This window comes from Schistocerca piceifrons, chromosome 4, assembly GCF_021461385.2.
Source record: "Schistocerca piceifrons isolate TAMUIC-IGC-003096 chromosome 4, iqSchPice1.1, whole genome shotgun sequence".
In the NCBI taxonomy this organism is placed as follows: Eukaryota; Metazoa; Arthropoda; class Insecta; order Orthoptera; family Acrididae; genus Schistocerca; species Schistocerca piceifrons.
In genome coordinates, this window is record NC_060141.1 from 22,189,705 (window position 1) to 22,205,251 (window position 15,547).

The 15,547-nt window shown below is 38.5% G+C and overlaps 1 protein-coding gene across 4 annotated transcripts in view; it reads right to left on the reverse strand.

Moving 5' to 3' along the window:
- The window catches only part of LOC124794691 (biogenesis of lysosome-related organelles complex 1 subunit 4), an 81,615-nt gene that overhangs the window by 9,620 nt on the left and 56,448 nt on the right, over positions 1-15,547 (reverse strand). For 3 of the 4 annotated variants that reach the window (XM_047258249.1, XM_047258248.1, XM_047258246.1), the window contains one exon: positions 7,577-8,050. The exons of the other annotated variant lie outside the window; for it this stretch is intronic. In XM_047258249.1, the coding sequence (XP_047114205.1) occupies positions 7,931-8,050 (120 nt within the window). In that variant the 3' untranslated portion in view covers positions 7,577-7,930. Of the gene's footprint in view, positions 1-7,576; positions 8,051-15,547 lie in introns of those variants that run through there. 4 annotated transcript variants of the gene reach the window in all.

The window sequence follows — 15,547 nt, forward strand, 5'->3', positions numbered from 1 at the left end:
CTCCCTTCCCAATCACTGCTTCCCTTTCATGCCCCTCTACTCTTACAACTGCCATCTGGTTTCTGTATTTTACCCCTGCCACCTTTAGAATTTGAAAGAGAGTATTCCAGTCAACATTGTCAAAAGCTTTCTCTGAGTCTACAAATGCTAGAAATGTAGTTTTGCGTTTCCTTAACCTTTCTTCTAAAATAAGTCATAAGGTCAGTATTGCCTCACATGTTCCAACATTTCTACGGAATCCAAACTGATCTTCCCCGAGGTCAGCTTCTAAAAGTTTTTCCATTCTTCTGTAAACAATTTGCGTTAGTATTTTGCAGCTGTGACTTATTAAACTGCTAGTTCGGTAATTTTCACATCTATCAACACCTGCTTTCTTTGAGATTGGAATTATTATATTCTTCTTGAAGTCTGAGGGTATTTCGCCTGTCTCATACATCTTGCTCACCAGATGGTAGAGTTTTGTCATGACTGGCTCTCCCAAGGCCATCAGTAGTTCTAATGGAATGTTGTCTACTCCCGGGGCCTTGTTTCGACTCAGGTCTTTCAGTGCTCTGTCAAACTCTTCACGCAGTATCTTATCTCCCATTTGATCTTCATCTACATCCTCTTCCATTTCCATAATATTGTCCTCAAGTACATCGCCCTTGTATAAACCCTCTATATACTCCTTCCACCTTTCTGCCTTCCCTTCTTTGCTTAGAACTGGGTTGCCATCTGAGCTCTTGATATTTGTACAAGTGGTTCTCTTCTCTCCAAAGGTCTCTTTAATTTTCCTGTAGGCAGTATCTATCTTACCGCTAGTGAGATAAGCCTCTACATCCTTACATTTGTCCTCTAGCCATCCCTGCTTAGCCATTTTGCACTTCCTGTCGATCTCATTTTTGAGACGTTTGTATTCCTTTTTGCCTGCTTCATTTACTGCATTTTTATATTTTCTCCATTCATCAATTAAATTCAATATCTCTTCTGTTACCCAAGGATTTCTATTAGCCCTCGTCTTTTTACCTACTTGATCCTCTGCTGCCTTCATTACTTCATCCCTCAGAGCTACCCATTCTTCTTCTACTGTATTTCTTTCCCCCGTTTCTGTCAATTGTTCCCTTATGCTCTTCCTGAAACTCTGTACAACCTCTGGTTCTTTCAGTTTATTCAGGTCCCATCTCCTTAAATTCCCACCTTTTTGCAGTTTCTTCAGTTTTAATCTACAATTCATAACCAATAGATTGTGGTCAGAGTCCACATCTGCCCCTGGAAATGTCTTACAATTTAAAACCTGGTTCCCGAATCTCTGTCTTACCATTATATAATCTATCTGAGACCTTCCAGTATCTCTGGGCTTCTTTCATGTATACAGCCTTCTTTTATGGTTCTTGAAACAAGTGTTAGCCATGATAAAGTTATGCTCTGTGCAAAATTCTACCAGGCATCTTCCTCGTTCATTCCTTACTCCCATTCCATATTCACCTACTACGTTTCCTTCTCTTCCTTTTCCTACTATCGAATTCCAGTCACCCATGACTATTAAATTTTGGTCTCCCTTCACTATCTGAATAATTTCTTTTATCTCATCATACATTTCATCAATTTCTTCGTCATCTGTGGAGCTAGTTGGCATATAAACTTGTACTACTGTAGTAGGTGTGGGCTTTGTACCTATCTTGGCCACAATAACGTGTTCACTATGCTGTTTGTAGTAGCTTACCCACACTCCTATTTTTTTATTCATTATTAAACCTACTCCTGCATTACCCCTATTTGATTTTGTATTTATAACTTCACCAATTCCCGCTATATCTAACTTTAACCTATCCATTTCCCTTTTTAAATTTTCTAACTTACCTGCCCGATTAAGGGATCTGACATTCCACACTCCGATCCGTAGAATGTCAGTTTTCTTTCTCCTGATAACGACGTCCTCTTGAGTAGTCTCCACCCGGAGTTCCGAATGGGGGACTATTGTATCTCCGGAATATTTTACCCAAGAGGACGCCATCATCATTTAACCATACAGTAAAGCTGCATGCCCTTGGGAAAAATTACAGCTCTAGTTTCCCCTTGCTTTCAGCCATTCCCAGTACCACCACAGCAAGGCCGTTTTGGTTAGTGTTACAAGGCCAGATCAGTCAATCATCCAGACTGTTGCCCCTGCAACTACTGGAAAGGCTGCTGCCCCTCTTCAGGAACCACACATTTGTCTGGCCTCTCAACAGATACCCCTCCGTTGTGGTTGCACCTACGGTACGGCTATCTGTATTGCTGATGCACGCAAGCCTCCCCGTCAACGGCAAGGTCCATGGTTCATAAAAAAAACGTAATTTTGAGAAAAACGCATTTTAAGTTTTGACTACATAAAAATGCCATATTATGCAATGTATGTTCAATCTGCTATTCCGGGTCCATAAACTAGACCTTCCTCTTCCTCATAGAGGGTGTTCTGCTCAATCTGGGCCGTCCTGCGCTGCTCAAGAGTCGCTCATACTGCCGGTGACAAGCAGTTTTCGGCCGCTTTAATCCGGTGGTCGTCCGAATGCTTGGCGAACTGCATCGAATCGAGTCCCAGGCTGATGTCCGTCGTTGTCATGGTCTTCAGAATTGCTGAATACCCTTTGTTGAAGCTGCTCACTGCCAGGAAAGTTGCAATCTCCACAGTCTTCGCACCAGAATGCAAATGCTAGGGGGCTCGCTTCCAAACACACGCGTTTAAACTTTCATTTGAAGTTTGTGTGTTGTCTCATAAGCACCGGTACAATAACTCTTCCACCAAAAGAAAAAAACTGCTGTGTGAAAGAGGCCAATTTCAGGCAGGTGCTTTTTTTTTTTTTTTTTTTTTTTTTTTTTTTTTTTTTTTTTTTTTTTTTTTTTTTTTTTTTTTTTTCCAACCGCAAATAACAAGCATTTCCGTTCTGTATTCAGAAAAATCGTTTCAAGGTTGGATTCTAAACACTTTTATGGGTCCAAAAATGCAATTTTAAAAATAGTTGATTTTTTTGAACCAAATGATAGTAAACCTCCACTTAAAAGTATCCACACACACCTGTGTAATACGGTATTTCCCAGTAGATGTCACAACATACAGCCCTGTCAGTATAGAAGGAGGCGGTGAGTATTGTGTTCTCAGTAGGGAAGCAATAACAGCAGACTGGGTCGGGCAGGAGAGCTCACTGACTTTAAAAGTCGATTTAGTCAAAGGTAAAGACACTGAATGCATGATCACAGCCTTTGGGTGTATATTTCTTCTGGCAGTATAAAATGTATGCCAGAAGGATAACAGACTCCATAAGGACACTCTGCACTAACTTCGCCACTAAATTAGGAAATAGAATTTTTATAATGAAAATGCATAGGCTGATACATTGGGGCAGACAGCTGGTTATGAACAGCCTATGCTTCAATATTCCTGGCCTAACAACTGGGTGCAGTACTCCCACACATTTGGTGACTTTAAGAATGTGATTCAAGTGGCATTTGATTTTGCAGCTGAAGAAGGTAATTCTGAGGATTGTCCAGGTACTGCTTTCACCAAATGTGCGTATAGTGATTTTGTATATTATTTCATGCATTTTGCTGAGGGGCTCATGTATATTTTAAAGCCTGATAGTGGGTAAACCAAGAGTAACACAATCAAATGCTTTCACCATTCTAATCACAGTGGTACATAATGGTTGTAAATACAACTGGCACACGGAATTCCTCTTTGAGTCGAGAGATTTCTCTTGTAACTGCATACAAGGAAGGGCAGCGCGAATGGCCACATGTATGTCTGACTAAAGAAACAGCATCGCAGATGTGCTGGAAAACTTCAATGGGTAGATGCTTGAAAATAGGTGTAGACCACTTTGGGAAAGCTGCTTACAAAGTTTCAAGAACAAATATTTAAGTGACACACATAGTAATATATACTCTTATAGGGACAGCAAGGACAGTTAGATTGACTCTTCAGTTTCTCCTGGCATATTTGTCGCTCGAACTGTACACGGGTATAGCGCTGGTTCGTTGTGTGAGTAGACATTCTGGCAATCAGACATGTTGTCATCGCCTGATGTTCTGCCAGACTTACCTCCTGGGGCGCACAGCAGACTTGTGTACCCTTGCTCCACATCTCCTGTGGGCTGCTTTATATGTAACCTGTGCCCGAGTGTGTGTGTGTGTGTGTGTGTGTGTGTGTGTGTGTGTGTGTGTGTGTGTGTGTGTGTGTGTTGGCAGCCGAAGAGGTGCCTGCTTTGGTGACTGTGGCTGTGCATGCCCAAGGTGGCATCCCGCTGTAGCAGCGTCAATGTAGGCACTGCATCCACCTACTCGTTGTTTCTGCTGAGTGTCTTCTCCTTAATTAGGCACAATGCTGGTGTCCAAGTCTTGCTGAGAAAGTAGCCCCAGTCTTAGTTGATAAGACTGATCCTGGTCCATATTTCAATGGATTCCCTAATGATGCAGACCTTTGTGCTAAAATCCTGGTTCCATCACATGTGTACAGACAATGTTCTGTGACCGTTGACCTGGAGTAAATTAGTTGGGTGTAACATTGGTGTTCTTGGCAGCTATCCTCAAAGGTGTGTACTGTTTGTCCAATAAATGTTTTACTGCATTTGCACAGAATCTGGCATACCCCAGCCACCTGTAAACCTAGATTATCTTTAATGCTGCTCAGTAATGCTGTGATTTGTTGGATGGGTAGAAAATCATTTTAACTTGTTGCTTTCTGAAGCTGCACTCAATTTTTCTCCAGCAGCACACCCGGGTACAGTATAAAAGCTGTGGTTACCACTTTCTCTGCGACTTTGTACTTCTCCCTAGTCGTGTGGTGCAGGGTATGCTGTATCTGTCTTTCCAAGTAACCGTTTCTCTGGAATAGCAATACGTGGTTTTCCACATTCGGGAGATACACTCTGCTCTCCGAGATAGTGCGCGTCCAGCAATTTGACCACTTGTGCAGCAGTATGAGCTGAAAAATATCATATTCTTTTTTTCCTATCATTGTACTGGTGAAAAGATGCAAATCAGTGAGATGACAAAAAGGGGAATAAAAGAAATCCAATCTCTCTCTCTCTCTCTCTCTCTCTCTCCATTTCTTCTTCCCTGTCTCTGTCCATCTGCTCCTCACCCCCTTCTCTTCTGTTGTTACACTCACCCCAATAGGAGGCTAGTGGTTCGTAATGCCACAGTATTTATTTCCACATTGTATCTGTTATATGTACCAAATTTGGTTGAACTTGTTCCAGGGGTTTACAGTGAGCTTTTTTACCTGTGGTTTTACCTGCATACGCACATCAAATATAGTCTGTATACATATTTCACCCGTATCTCCAGCGAATTTCGCTCTAGTTTCATTTTCACGCAGCTCTATGTGTATGTTCTTGTCTCTCCTGAACTATGTGCTCTACAATGATATAGTTTTACAGGTACAGCCAGTGTTATATGTGGCTACTGTCTGCAAAATATCTTGTGAGTAGTGTCGAGGGTCTACATTCAGACAAGAAAAAAATTCCTGGATTTCCCGGTTAAAGCAAAAATACACTATACCTCAGGTGAAAATACATTTTTTCTGTGTTAAGTGACAATATACTTTCCCCTCAGTGCTGTAAAACTTATCAGCATAGAAGTTGCCGGCACTTCAGAAAACAAAACACAGCAAAAAAAAAAAAAAGACTCATTTTGGGAAGATCTTTGACGTATGGCAACATGTGCATTGCATATTTTCCTATTATGAAAATAAACATATGAATTCCAAAGCACTGAAATCAAGATTGCAATGCACTATTGTTAGCTAATGATAGCTTGTGTCACATGGTGTTGCCAGCCTGTAACAGCAGAGTCAGAGCATGGAGGACATGATATAGTCAGCCAATAACAGCATTAAAGTAGCGCAAATGCACAATTAGGAAAAGTTAAGTGTTTAACTTAACGTACACATGATGTAGCTACAAGGAAAGCTAAGATCTCACATATAACACTGATCATCAATTCCCCCGCCCCCACCTGAGGATATGGTTAGGCAGGATCATAAGAGCACAACTGAAAAGTCATCTACATCCACATCTGAACTACGTAATTACTCTGCTATTCACAATAAAGTGCCTGGCATAGCGTTCAATGAGCCACCTTCAAGCTGTCTCTCTACCATTCCACTTTTGAATGGTGGGAAAAATGAGCACCTAAATTTTTCTGTGCGAGCAATGATTTCTCTTATTTTGTTGTGATGATCATGTCTCAGCGATTGAAATTTCACGAGAAGATCCTGTGGCAACAAAAAATGCCTTTGTTTTAACGATTGCCACTCCAATTCACATATCATGTCTGTGGCACTATCTCCCCATTTTGCGATAATACAAAATGAGCTGCCCTTCTTTGAATTTTTTCGATGTCACCTGTCAGTCCCACCTGATGCGGATCCCAGAGCACACAGCAGTACTCCAGAATAGGGCAGATAAGTGTGGTGTAAGTAGTCTCTTTAGTAAGCCTGTTGCACCTTTTAAGTGTTCTGCCATTGAATCGCAGTCTTTGGTTTGCTCTACCCACAACATTATCTATCTATGTGATCATTCCAATTTAGGTTATTTGTAATTGTAATCCCTAAATATTTAGTTGAATTTGCAGCCTTCAGGTATGTGAGACTTGCCATATAATCGAAATTTAGTGGATTTCTTTTATTACTTATGTGAATAACTTCACACTTTTCTTTGTTCAGGGTCAATTGCAACTTTTTGCACCATATAGATATCATATATAAATCATTGATGGTAAATGACAGCATCATCTGCAAACAATCTAAGAGGGCTAATCAGATTGTCTCCTATGTCGTGAATATAGATCAGGAACAATAGATGGCCTGTAACACTTCCTTGGGGAACGACAGATATTACTTCTGTTTTACTCGTTGACTTTCTGTCTATTACTATGAAATGTGACCCTTCTGACAGGAAATCATGAGTCCAGTCGTACAACTGAGGTAATATTCCATAGGCACGCAGTTTGGTTAGAAGACTCTTGTGAGGAATGGTGTTGAAAGCCTTTTGGAAATCTAAAAATATGCAATCAAGTTGACATCCCCTGTCGATAGCACTCATTACTTCAAGAGTATAAAGAGCTAGTTGTGTTTCACAAGAACAATATTTTCTGAATCCGTACTGACTATGTCAATAATCTTCGATGTAATTAATAATGTTCAAACACAGTATATGTTCCGAAACCCTACTGCAAATCAACGTTAGTGATATGGGCCTGTAATTCAGTGGATTTCCCTTTTTGAGTATTGGTGTGACTTAAGCAATTTTTCCAGTCTCTAGGTGTGGATCTTTCTGTGAGCGAGCGGTTGTATATAATTGCTAAATATGGAGCTATTGTATCAGTATATTCTGAAAGGAACTTGACTGGTATAGAATCTGGACCAGAAGCCTTGCCTTTATTAAAATGATTTAAGCTGGTTTGCTACACCGAGGATATCTACTTCTACATTTCTCATCTTGGCAGAAGATTTTCATTGGAATTCAGGAGTATTTAATTTGTCTTCTTTGGTGAAGGAGTTTCTATAAGGCACTACTTGTGTAGGGAATTCAGTCTTTCATCTAATTAAGAAGCTGAGTCATGAAATATTTTTTATTCTCTTTAATAATGTAATTACTTTCGTTTTTGTAAATCAAAAGGCTGCAAAGCTTTCTGCCGACTAGCTGACTAGAAGCTCTACAGCACCACATGCTTGCCTCTGGCAACAGGATGACAGAGAACAGGCTGTCACTATGTAGTGTTCACAACAGTAACTCTTGTTTAACATAAAACAAAATCCTTAATCATTTGAAAATAAACATCAGTTACATTATCAGATACTGTCTTCAAATATTCACAAAACTCCAGATTCGACTAAATATTCAAATGTTACGTTCTGTTACATAAATGTATACAAAAATATATCAGTAGCAGTGCCTCTCCACAGAAATCTTCAATCATTCGATGCTGCTCCTGAGTCCTCAGTTTTTGGAAAATAGTCATCTGTTTTGAAAATTTCAGGTGGCTGGTATGGTGGAGAACTGGCTGCCCTTGACAGTGGATCAGACTTTTTCTGAAATAAATAAATATATATTGGTAATAATTTTTGCATAATTGTAACTGGATCTACATAGTAGAACAAATTCACAGTTGCGAAATTTATACATAAAAAGCAGCAAAACTATCACTTTTCTTTAAATTATCATTACATCAAAAAGATGATTTTAGACAAAAATAAGAGCATTAATTGCTAATCATAGAAATAACAAGAAAAATCTTATTACTAAATACGGCAATATTAAGAGAGTAGAAAAATTTAAGTATTTAGGTGAAATAATTCAAGTGAATGGTTTAGACAAGAGTGCAAACCAGGCGAGAGCAAGGAAAATGGAATTTGCTTTTCAAAAAACCAAAGACATATATAACAAAAAAAACATTTCGATTCAAGCTAAATTAAGACATTATAAAACTGTCATTAGACCAGAATGCCTGTATGCATCGGAGTGCCTAACTCTTAACAAAAAGGGGGAAATAGAAAACATGGAAAAGAAAGAAAGGAAAATTTTGAGAAAAATATTGGGACCGAGAAAGATTGGAGAAGAGTACAAGCTAAAGAGTAATAAGGAAATATACAAAACTATTGAGAAAGTGAGTGAGGCAATGCGTAAACGCAGACTAACGTTTTATGGTCACCTGTCAAGGATGGATGGAAACAGACTAACAAGAAAAGTGTTTGAACATAGTAACAGGAACGAAAAAACCAACAATAAATGGATACAGATGGTGAAAAAGGATTTGGCCTATTTTAATGTCACCCGTGAGTCAATCAGGGACAGGGAAAAGTTTAGACAAATAGTGAACGAAATTAAGTGTTTTCCAGAAGAAACGAAACTAAAGAATAATAACAGGAAATGGTCGGAAGAGCGGAGGAGGAACCACTCGAAAATGATGAGGAAATATTGGGAAGAGAGAAAAAAAGATCAAAAAGCCGGGCAAGTGAATTGTTGAACGTGGTCCAAAGATGGCCGAAATCGAAAGAAGAAGAAGAAGAGCATTAATTAATTTTACAGTGACCACATGTGAGAAATGACTTTCAGAAACCGTGCTACTGAGTTAAAGATGTCTGTAATACAACCTTCATTCAATGAGTGTGTTGGACTCTGGTAAAGCACTATTAAAATAATTAAACATTTGGTTACTTTATTGCTGGCATTTCCTACTTCCTTGCATCATTTTTCAGTTGTGAAGCAGTAAATATCCAGCATTTATGACTAGAGGGAGCATAAAACATAAAAGGAATGAGGAACACAAATTGAATTGTTGAAATAAATTTTATATTGACAGCAAGGAGACAGATAAAGTGTGTTTACAAAATCAAATATCAGTTGCACTGAAGCACAAGCAGAAGTGCATGCAGTATTATTAAATGCATTTGGCAAAATCAAATCAACACAGAAAATTAACAATCAGGTCAAATGAAGCAGAATGAACACCAAGCAAAAAGTTTCCTTGGCACAACCTGTCTCATGTAATCATGAAATAAGAGCTGAGCTGTTAGAAAGCATTATTTTGATATTTCATATTTGCTGAAATAATTGTGGCAATATGCACCAGCAAGAGAGAGGGAAAAATTCAAATCACAGGCAGTGAGAATAAGTCATCTGTTATTGTCTTGTGTGGAATCAGAAATCCTCCACTGTTTGTGTACTGGAATAGAACGGAGAACTGATAGAGGTACTCAAGGTACCCTCTGCCACACACCGTCAGGTGGCTTGTGGAGTATGGATGTAGATGAGGATGTAGTCCATTGGATAAATGGCTGCAAAACATTTCCATCACTGTGATAAGTAATTAGAGGCAAAATTGCTACATTATCCTGGAAGACTGGCTGTTAAATAAGAACACAGCAATTAACAAAGAGCCTTTATTCTTATCTTCGAAACAGATTGAGCACACTGAACCAATTTTATAAAACTAGCTAACTGAATGGGACTGGGCAATGTAAGTGGAAGATGACTTCACCTTGCCCCTACATGAGTTCAGTGCCTGCTAAAAACAAGATACTGAAGAAGAAGGATCTATTTTACAGTGCCAAACTGAGTATGGGGAGAAAGCTACTGAGCAGCAGGTTCCAAGATTAAGTTCCTTTTTCTTCTGCTAAAACATTACTGGTCCAGCCTAACCCTCTCACAAATGTTTCATCATGGCAGCCATCTTTTAAATTATGTCTGACACTTGCACAAAATTAAAGTCTTGAAAACTAGGGCACAAACAGTACAAAATAAGGTAAATATGTAGGAAACTGATTGGGCTCCATCCACTTACTTGCACCAATTGAGAACACACAAAATCACTCTTAAAGTATAATAGGGTGAGAAATTAATTAGTTACTTTCATGTTAAATGGACCATCTGCATGATAAATTGGAATGAGTCATTTCACATGATCACATTGCAAATTTTTAATTTCTAAATACGGCTACATGCTGAACAATTATAAATTTGGCTTTTTTTTTATTAAATATACAGGGGTAAGTTAGTAATTCCTACTCACCACCTATTACACATTACAATAATAGAAATTCTCCTACGGAATAGGAGTTGTCAAAGAGAAACTTTTTCAGCTTGTTTTCATAATTTGCTTTGCTGTCTCATATATTTTATATCACTGAACATGCTGTCAAAATTTTTTGTTGCAGCACTGTGAACCCCTTTTTGTGCTGAAGACAAAGCTAACGTGGAGTAATGAATGTCAATTTTCCTTCTGGTATTGTAATTATGTACACCACTGTTTTCTTTGAACTATAGTGGATTATTTGCAACAAACTTCTTGAGGGAATAACTATATGTCTACAAGTTGACATATGTCCATTTACAATGCCAGGACATGTACTGATGGAGGCAAAAAAGTGAAAATAAGCTTATATACCAGAATAAAATATAAAGCAGCATAGTGTTTTCCAGTTCTCTGCATGATGTCTAAAAGATGATCATGGGTGAGCAACACATATTACTCTTAAAATATGTTTTCGAGCCAGGAAGACTTTCTTTATTAAAGAAGAGGTACTGTATAATATTATTCCACACAACACTAATGGATGGCTCAAATGGCTCTGAACACTATGCGACTTAACTTCTGAGGTCATCAGTCGTCTAGAACTTGGAATTAATTAAACCTAACTAACCTAAGGACATCACACACATCCATGCCCGAGGCAGGATTCGAACCTGCGACCGTAGCGGTCGCTCGGTTCCAGACTGTAGCGCCTAGAACCACATGGCCACTCCGGCCGGCGACTAATGGATGAAAGTAGGTCACTATTTACTGATTTCTCTCTCTCAAAGATAGTTACTTCATTGGAATAATAACACCTACAAAATGTTTGTCTTGATGTGGAAGTTCACACTCAGTTTAAAAAATCACAAACAATGAACCATTGGTAAACAGTGACATTAAAAAGGCAAACAATCCCAATATATTTTACCAAACACAAAAGATAGATATTTCCTTCCTTAATTACAAAGTCAAAGTGTTCAGCAAATGTACTTGCAAACAACTTTCAGTAGCTTGTACCTCTTTCTGAATGCTGCCACTGTCTACCATTACAGATTTTTTCCAATATCAGTTCAGCGACAGCATTTCTCGTCAGTGACTGAACACATGTCACAATATATCTTGTAACTTGAAATTATGCTGCTTTAGTTGGCAACGAATAACTTCTGTTACGCTCCCTAACACCAAACTCCACTCCGAATCTAGACTTAATCCCAAGACTGTATAAACAAAGTACCACTGACCAACATGCAATGAGTCACGTAGTGGAAACATGTCTGCTGCAGTAGAGCAATATGAGCAACATATGCCTTGCAGGCAATTGTTTGATAGTTATAACAAACAATCATACTTACAACTAACAACTTGCAGTTGACCTCTTTAGAGCTAGTAAACACAAATCTTATTACAAGTATCCAATGTATACAAGGTTTCCATGCAAGATGGGCAGTTCTAATTTTTCAAATGGGATTCAAGATACAGAAACATAAGTTTTTACAAGTGAGTATTTAAAATGGGACAAACATGTTACTGGCATTAAGATTGCTCTTGAAAAAAGTACTGCAATAATGTAACCACTGTTAACATTTCCAGTACAATACTTGCTTAATGAAGTGGGAAATGTAAAGATTCAGACTGGCAGCTCAGTATACTTTCCATCCTGTTATGATGTTTTTTTTATGATAACAGATGATGTGTTCTGGTATGTATGTTGATCCATTTAAAACAACCACAGTTCCTTTAATATTTTGATAGGTAATAGAAATTTGAATGTTAACTATATAGCAAAATGACTGCCTGTTTGTTTACAACCATCTTTTTCAAAATACTTGACATTGGACATTGAACAGTTAATGAAATCTTAGGAGGTATGCATAATTTGGGACACAGTGTTTAAGCTTATCTGTAACTTAAGAATTTCCTTTCCTAATGGACACATTATTTCAAAATCATTAAACTCTCCTTCTCTGAGAACTTTCATTTTTTAGGTCATATACATAAACTACAGGTAACTGAAGGTATCACATTAATAAACAGTTGTCTTTGAATAATTTTGGAGTGACATGCAGTCCAAAGAGTGTCAATCTTTCAATTAAATTTTATTTTATCTTCTTTTCTTCTTCATTTCTGAATGGACTGTAAAAGAACCATTTTTTTATATTTTCTGTCATAATTTCATTTTGTTCTGCTTTTTTACATTATCTACTTTTCCTTAATGCTTAATGCTGCTTCTTCAGGGGATTATCACGTCACCTTAAATTCAGTTATTAAAGGATGCCCACATAGTACTAGGGGCGGAACGCTTGCTGGCATTGAAAACGAATAGCAGTGAGATCTAAATTCAGATTGGGATTTACACTGACAGTATCTTGCGAATTTATTACACATTCCAAATGTGAAATAATCTGGTTGAAGTTAAGCATCAAAGTTGGGAAAACATGATAATCACATGCTTTTACAGACCACCTCCCATAGTGGCGGAGCACACCCGAGAAAATTCGGAGAATATTATAAGTTTGCTTGTACTGTCAATAATGTATAAAAAGGAGGACTCACTAATCAGGTCATCTTAGGTTGGTTGATGTTGTCATTCCCTTTATTTTCCACCCAAAATGCTGAGAGTTACAATTTCTGAATTTCATCTTGATTCCAGAAGATGCTAGGGGGAATGCAAGTCAGCTCTGGCGGAGCCTTTCATATGTGAATAAGCATGATGCAACTTAGGTGTGGCAAGCGACTCAAACATTGCTAATGACTGTTTTGTCTCAACAGTCTCTCTCCCCCCCCCCCCCCCCCCCCCCCCCCCCATGATGAGAACCACATAAGAGGCACTTGTAGCAACAAAGTAATCATTACTCCCCTCCCCTAAAACAATTCCTAATAATAATAGAAATATGCCTATACATATAATTACGGGGACAGGCACCTGGCCTAAATTTCCAAATGGATGTTACTATAGAACAGATGAAATTGTTGAATGGCTTAAGATGTCAAAATGCCAATTACATCAAGCAATGGAAACTCCAGGTAGGAATGGAGAAAATACCAATAAATTTATACAAAAGGTAACTAAACAGACAGGTAATTTACAACACGAACAGATGTTAGAATTTCTGAAGATACGAATGTATTGAAAACACATGTCAGGAGATGGAATGGTTTGGAGGAGTATACATGAAGGTTTACAGCAATGTTTAATCTGGTGGAGGAGGATGCAGCAGATGACAAATTAGAAGGGGATGAAAATGGTTGAATTAGCTACAAAAATATATTTTTGAATAAGCTTGGTGTAGAGGAGAAAAGTTTCAGTGGAATTCAGTCACTTACTGACAAGTTGGCATTTAACAAAGCCACTGCAACCAGCAGAACTAACTATAATGAATTGCAGCACTGTTTCATAAAGTATTAGAAATCTATACTTCTTTTGTCCAATTCCACAGTTTGTTGAGAATGGCTAGTGGAAGACTGAACAGAGGGCCAGCTGACAACTGACAACATCCAATGCATGTTCACAATTGGTGCTGTCTGCTAAGCATGTAACTCTGGGACGCATTCTGAATAGGGAATATAACTTGCACATTTCAATTGACATGGGGTTTGACAATGTCCTGCTGGAACAGGGAGCCCTGAATATTGTAAAGGTGGTGATATAACTTCAATTTACATAAATTTCCTTATGGAGACATTCCTGGAATTTGCAGTAACCACTGTTGCTAAAATAAAATGATCTAAGACACCATTTTGTCAAATGATGTACCCCAACATTCATATTTAGTAAGTGGAAGTGGTGGCATAGCGCTCCTAAGCCTCCAGATGGTGTGCCACAGTTGTGGGTGCAGCGCGAAGCCTCTAAATAGCGACAGTGTGTGGTACTTGCCAGATATAGATCTATGGGTACAGGGACACAGAATAAATGTTGAACAATAGTTTGGTGATAACTATATTCAAGTATATATCTGAATTTACATACGGGGCCAACTGCAGGTGTGATTGTGTGTATGATGGCACTGGGTACCTCTATCAGCCCCATTCGCTTTGTAAACTGATTATTGTTAACAGAAACCATTACATCAGCTAACCTGCAGATACTGCATATTCTTTCCTTGGAGTTGTTGTTGTTGTTGTGGTCTTCAGTCCTGAGACTGGTTTGATGCAGCTCTCCATGCCAATCTACCCTGTGCAAGCTTCTTCATCTCCCAGTACCTACTGCAACCTACATCCTTCTGAATCTGCTTAGTGTATTGATCTCTTGGTCTCCCTCTACGATTTTTACCCTCCACGCTGCCCTCCAATGCTAAATTTGTGATGCCTTGATGCCTCAAAACATGTCCTACCAACCGATCCCTTCTTCTAGTCAAGTTGTGCCACAAACTTCTCTTCTCCCCAATCCTATTCAATACCTCCTCATTAGTTATGTGATCTACCCACCTTATCTTCAGCATTCTTCTGTAGCACCACATTTCGAAAGCTTCTATTCTCTTCTTGTCCAAACTGGTTATCGTCCATGTTTCACTTCCATACATGGCTACACTCCATACAAATACTTTCAGAAACGACTTCCTGACACTTAAATCTATACTCGATGTTAACAAATTTCTCTTCTTCAGAAACGATTTCCTTGCCATTGCCAGTCTACATTTTATATCCTCTCTACTTCGACCATCATCAGTTATTTTACTCCCTAAATAGCAAAACTCCTTTACTACTTTAAGTGTCTCATTTCCTAATCTAATTCCCTCAGTATCACCCGATTTAATTTGACTACATTCCATTATCCTCGTTTTGCTTTTCTTGATGTTCATCTTATATCCTCCTTTCAAGACACTGTCCATTCCGTTCAACTGCTCTTCCAAGTCCTTTGCTGTCTCTGACAGAATTACAATGTCATCGGCGAACGTCAAAGTTTTTACTTCTTCTCCATGGATTTTAATACGTACTCCGAATTTTTCTTTTGTTTCCTTTACTGCTTGCTCAATATATAGATTGAATAACATCGGGGAGAGGCTACAACCCTGTC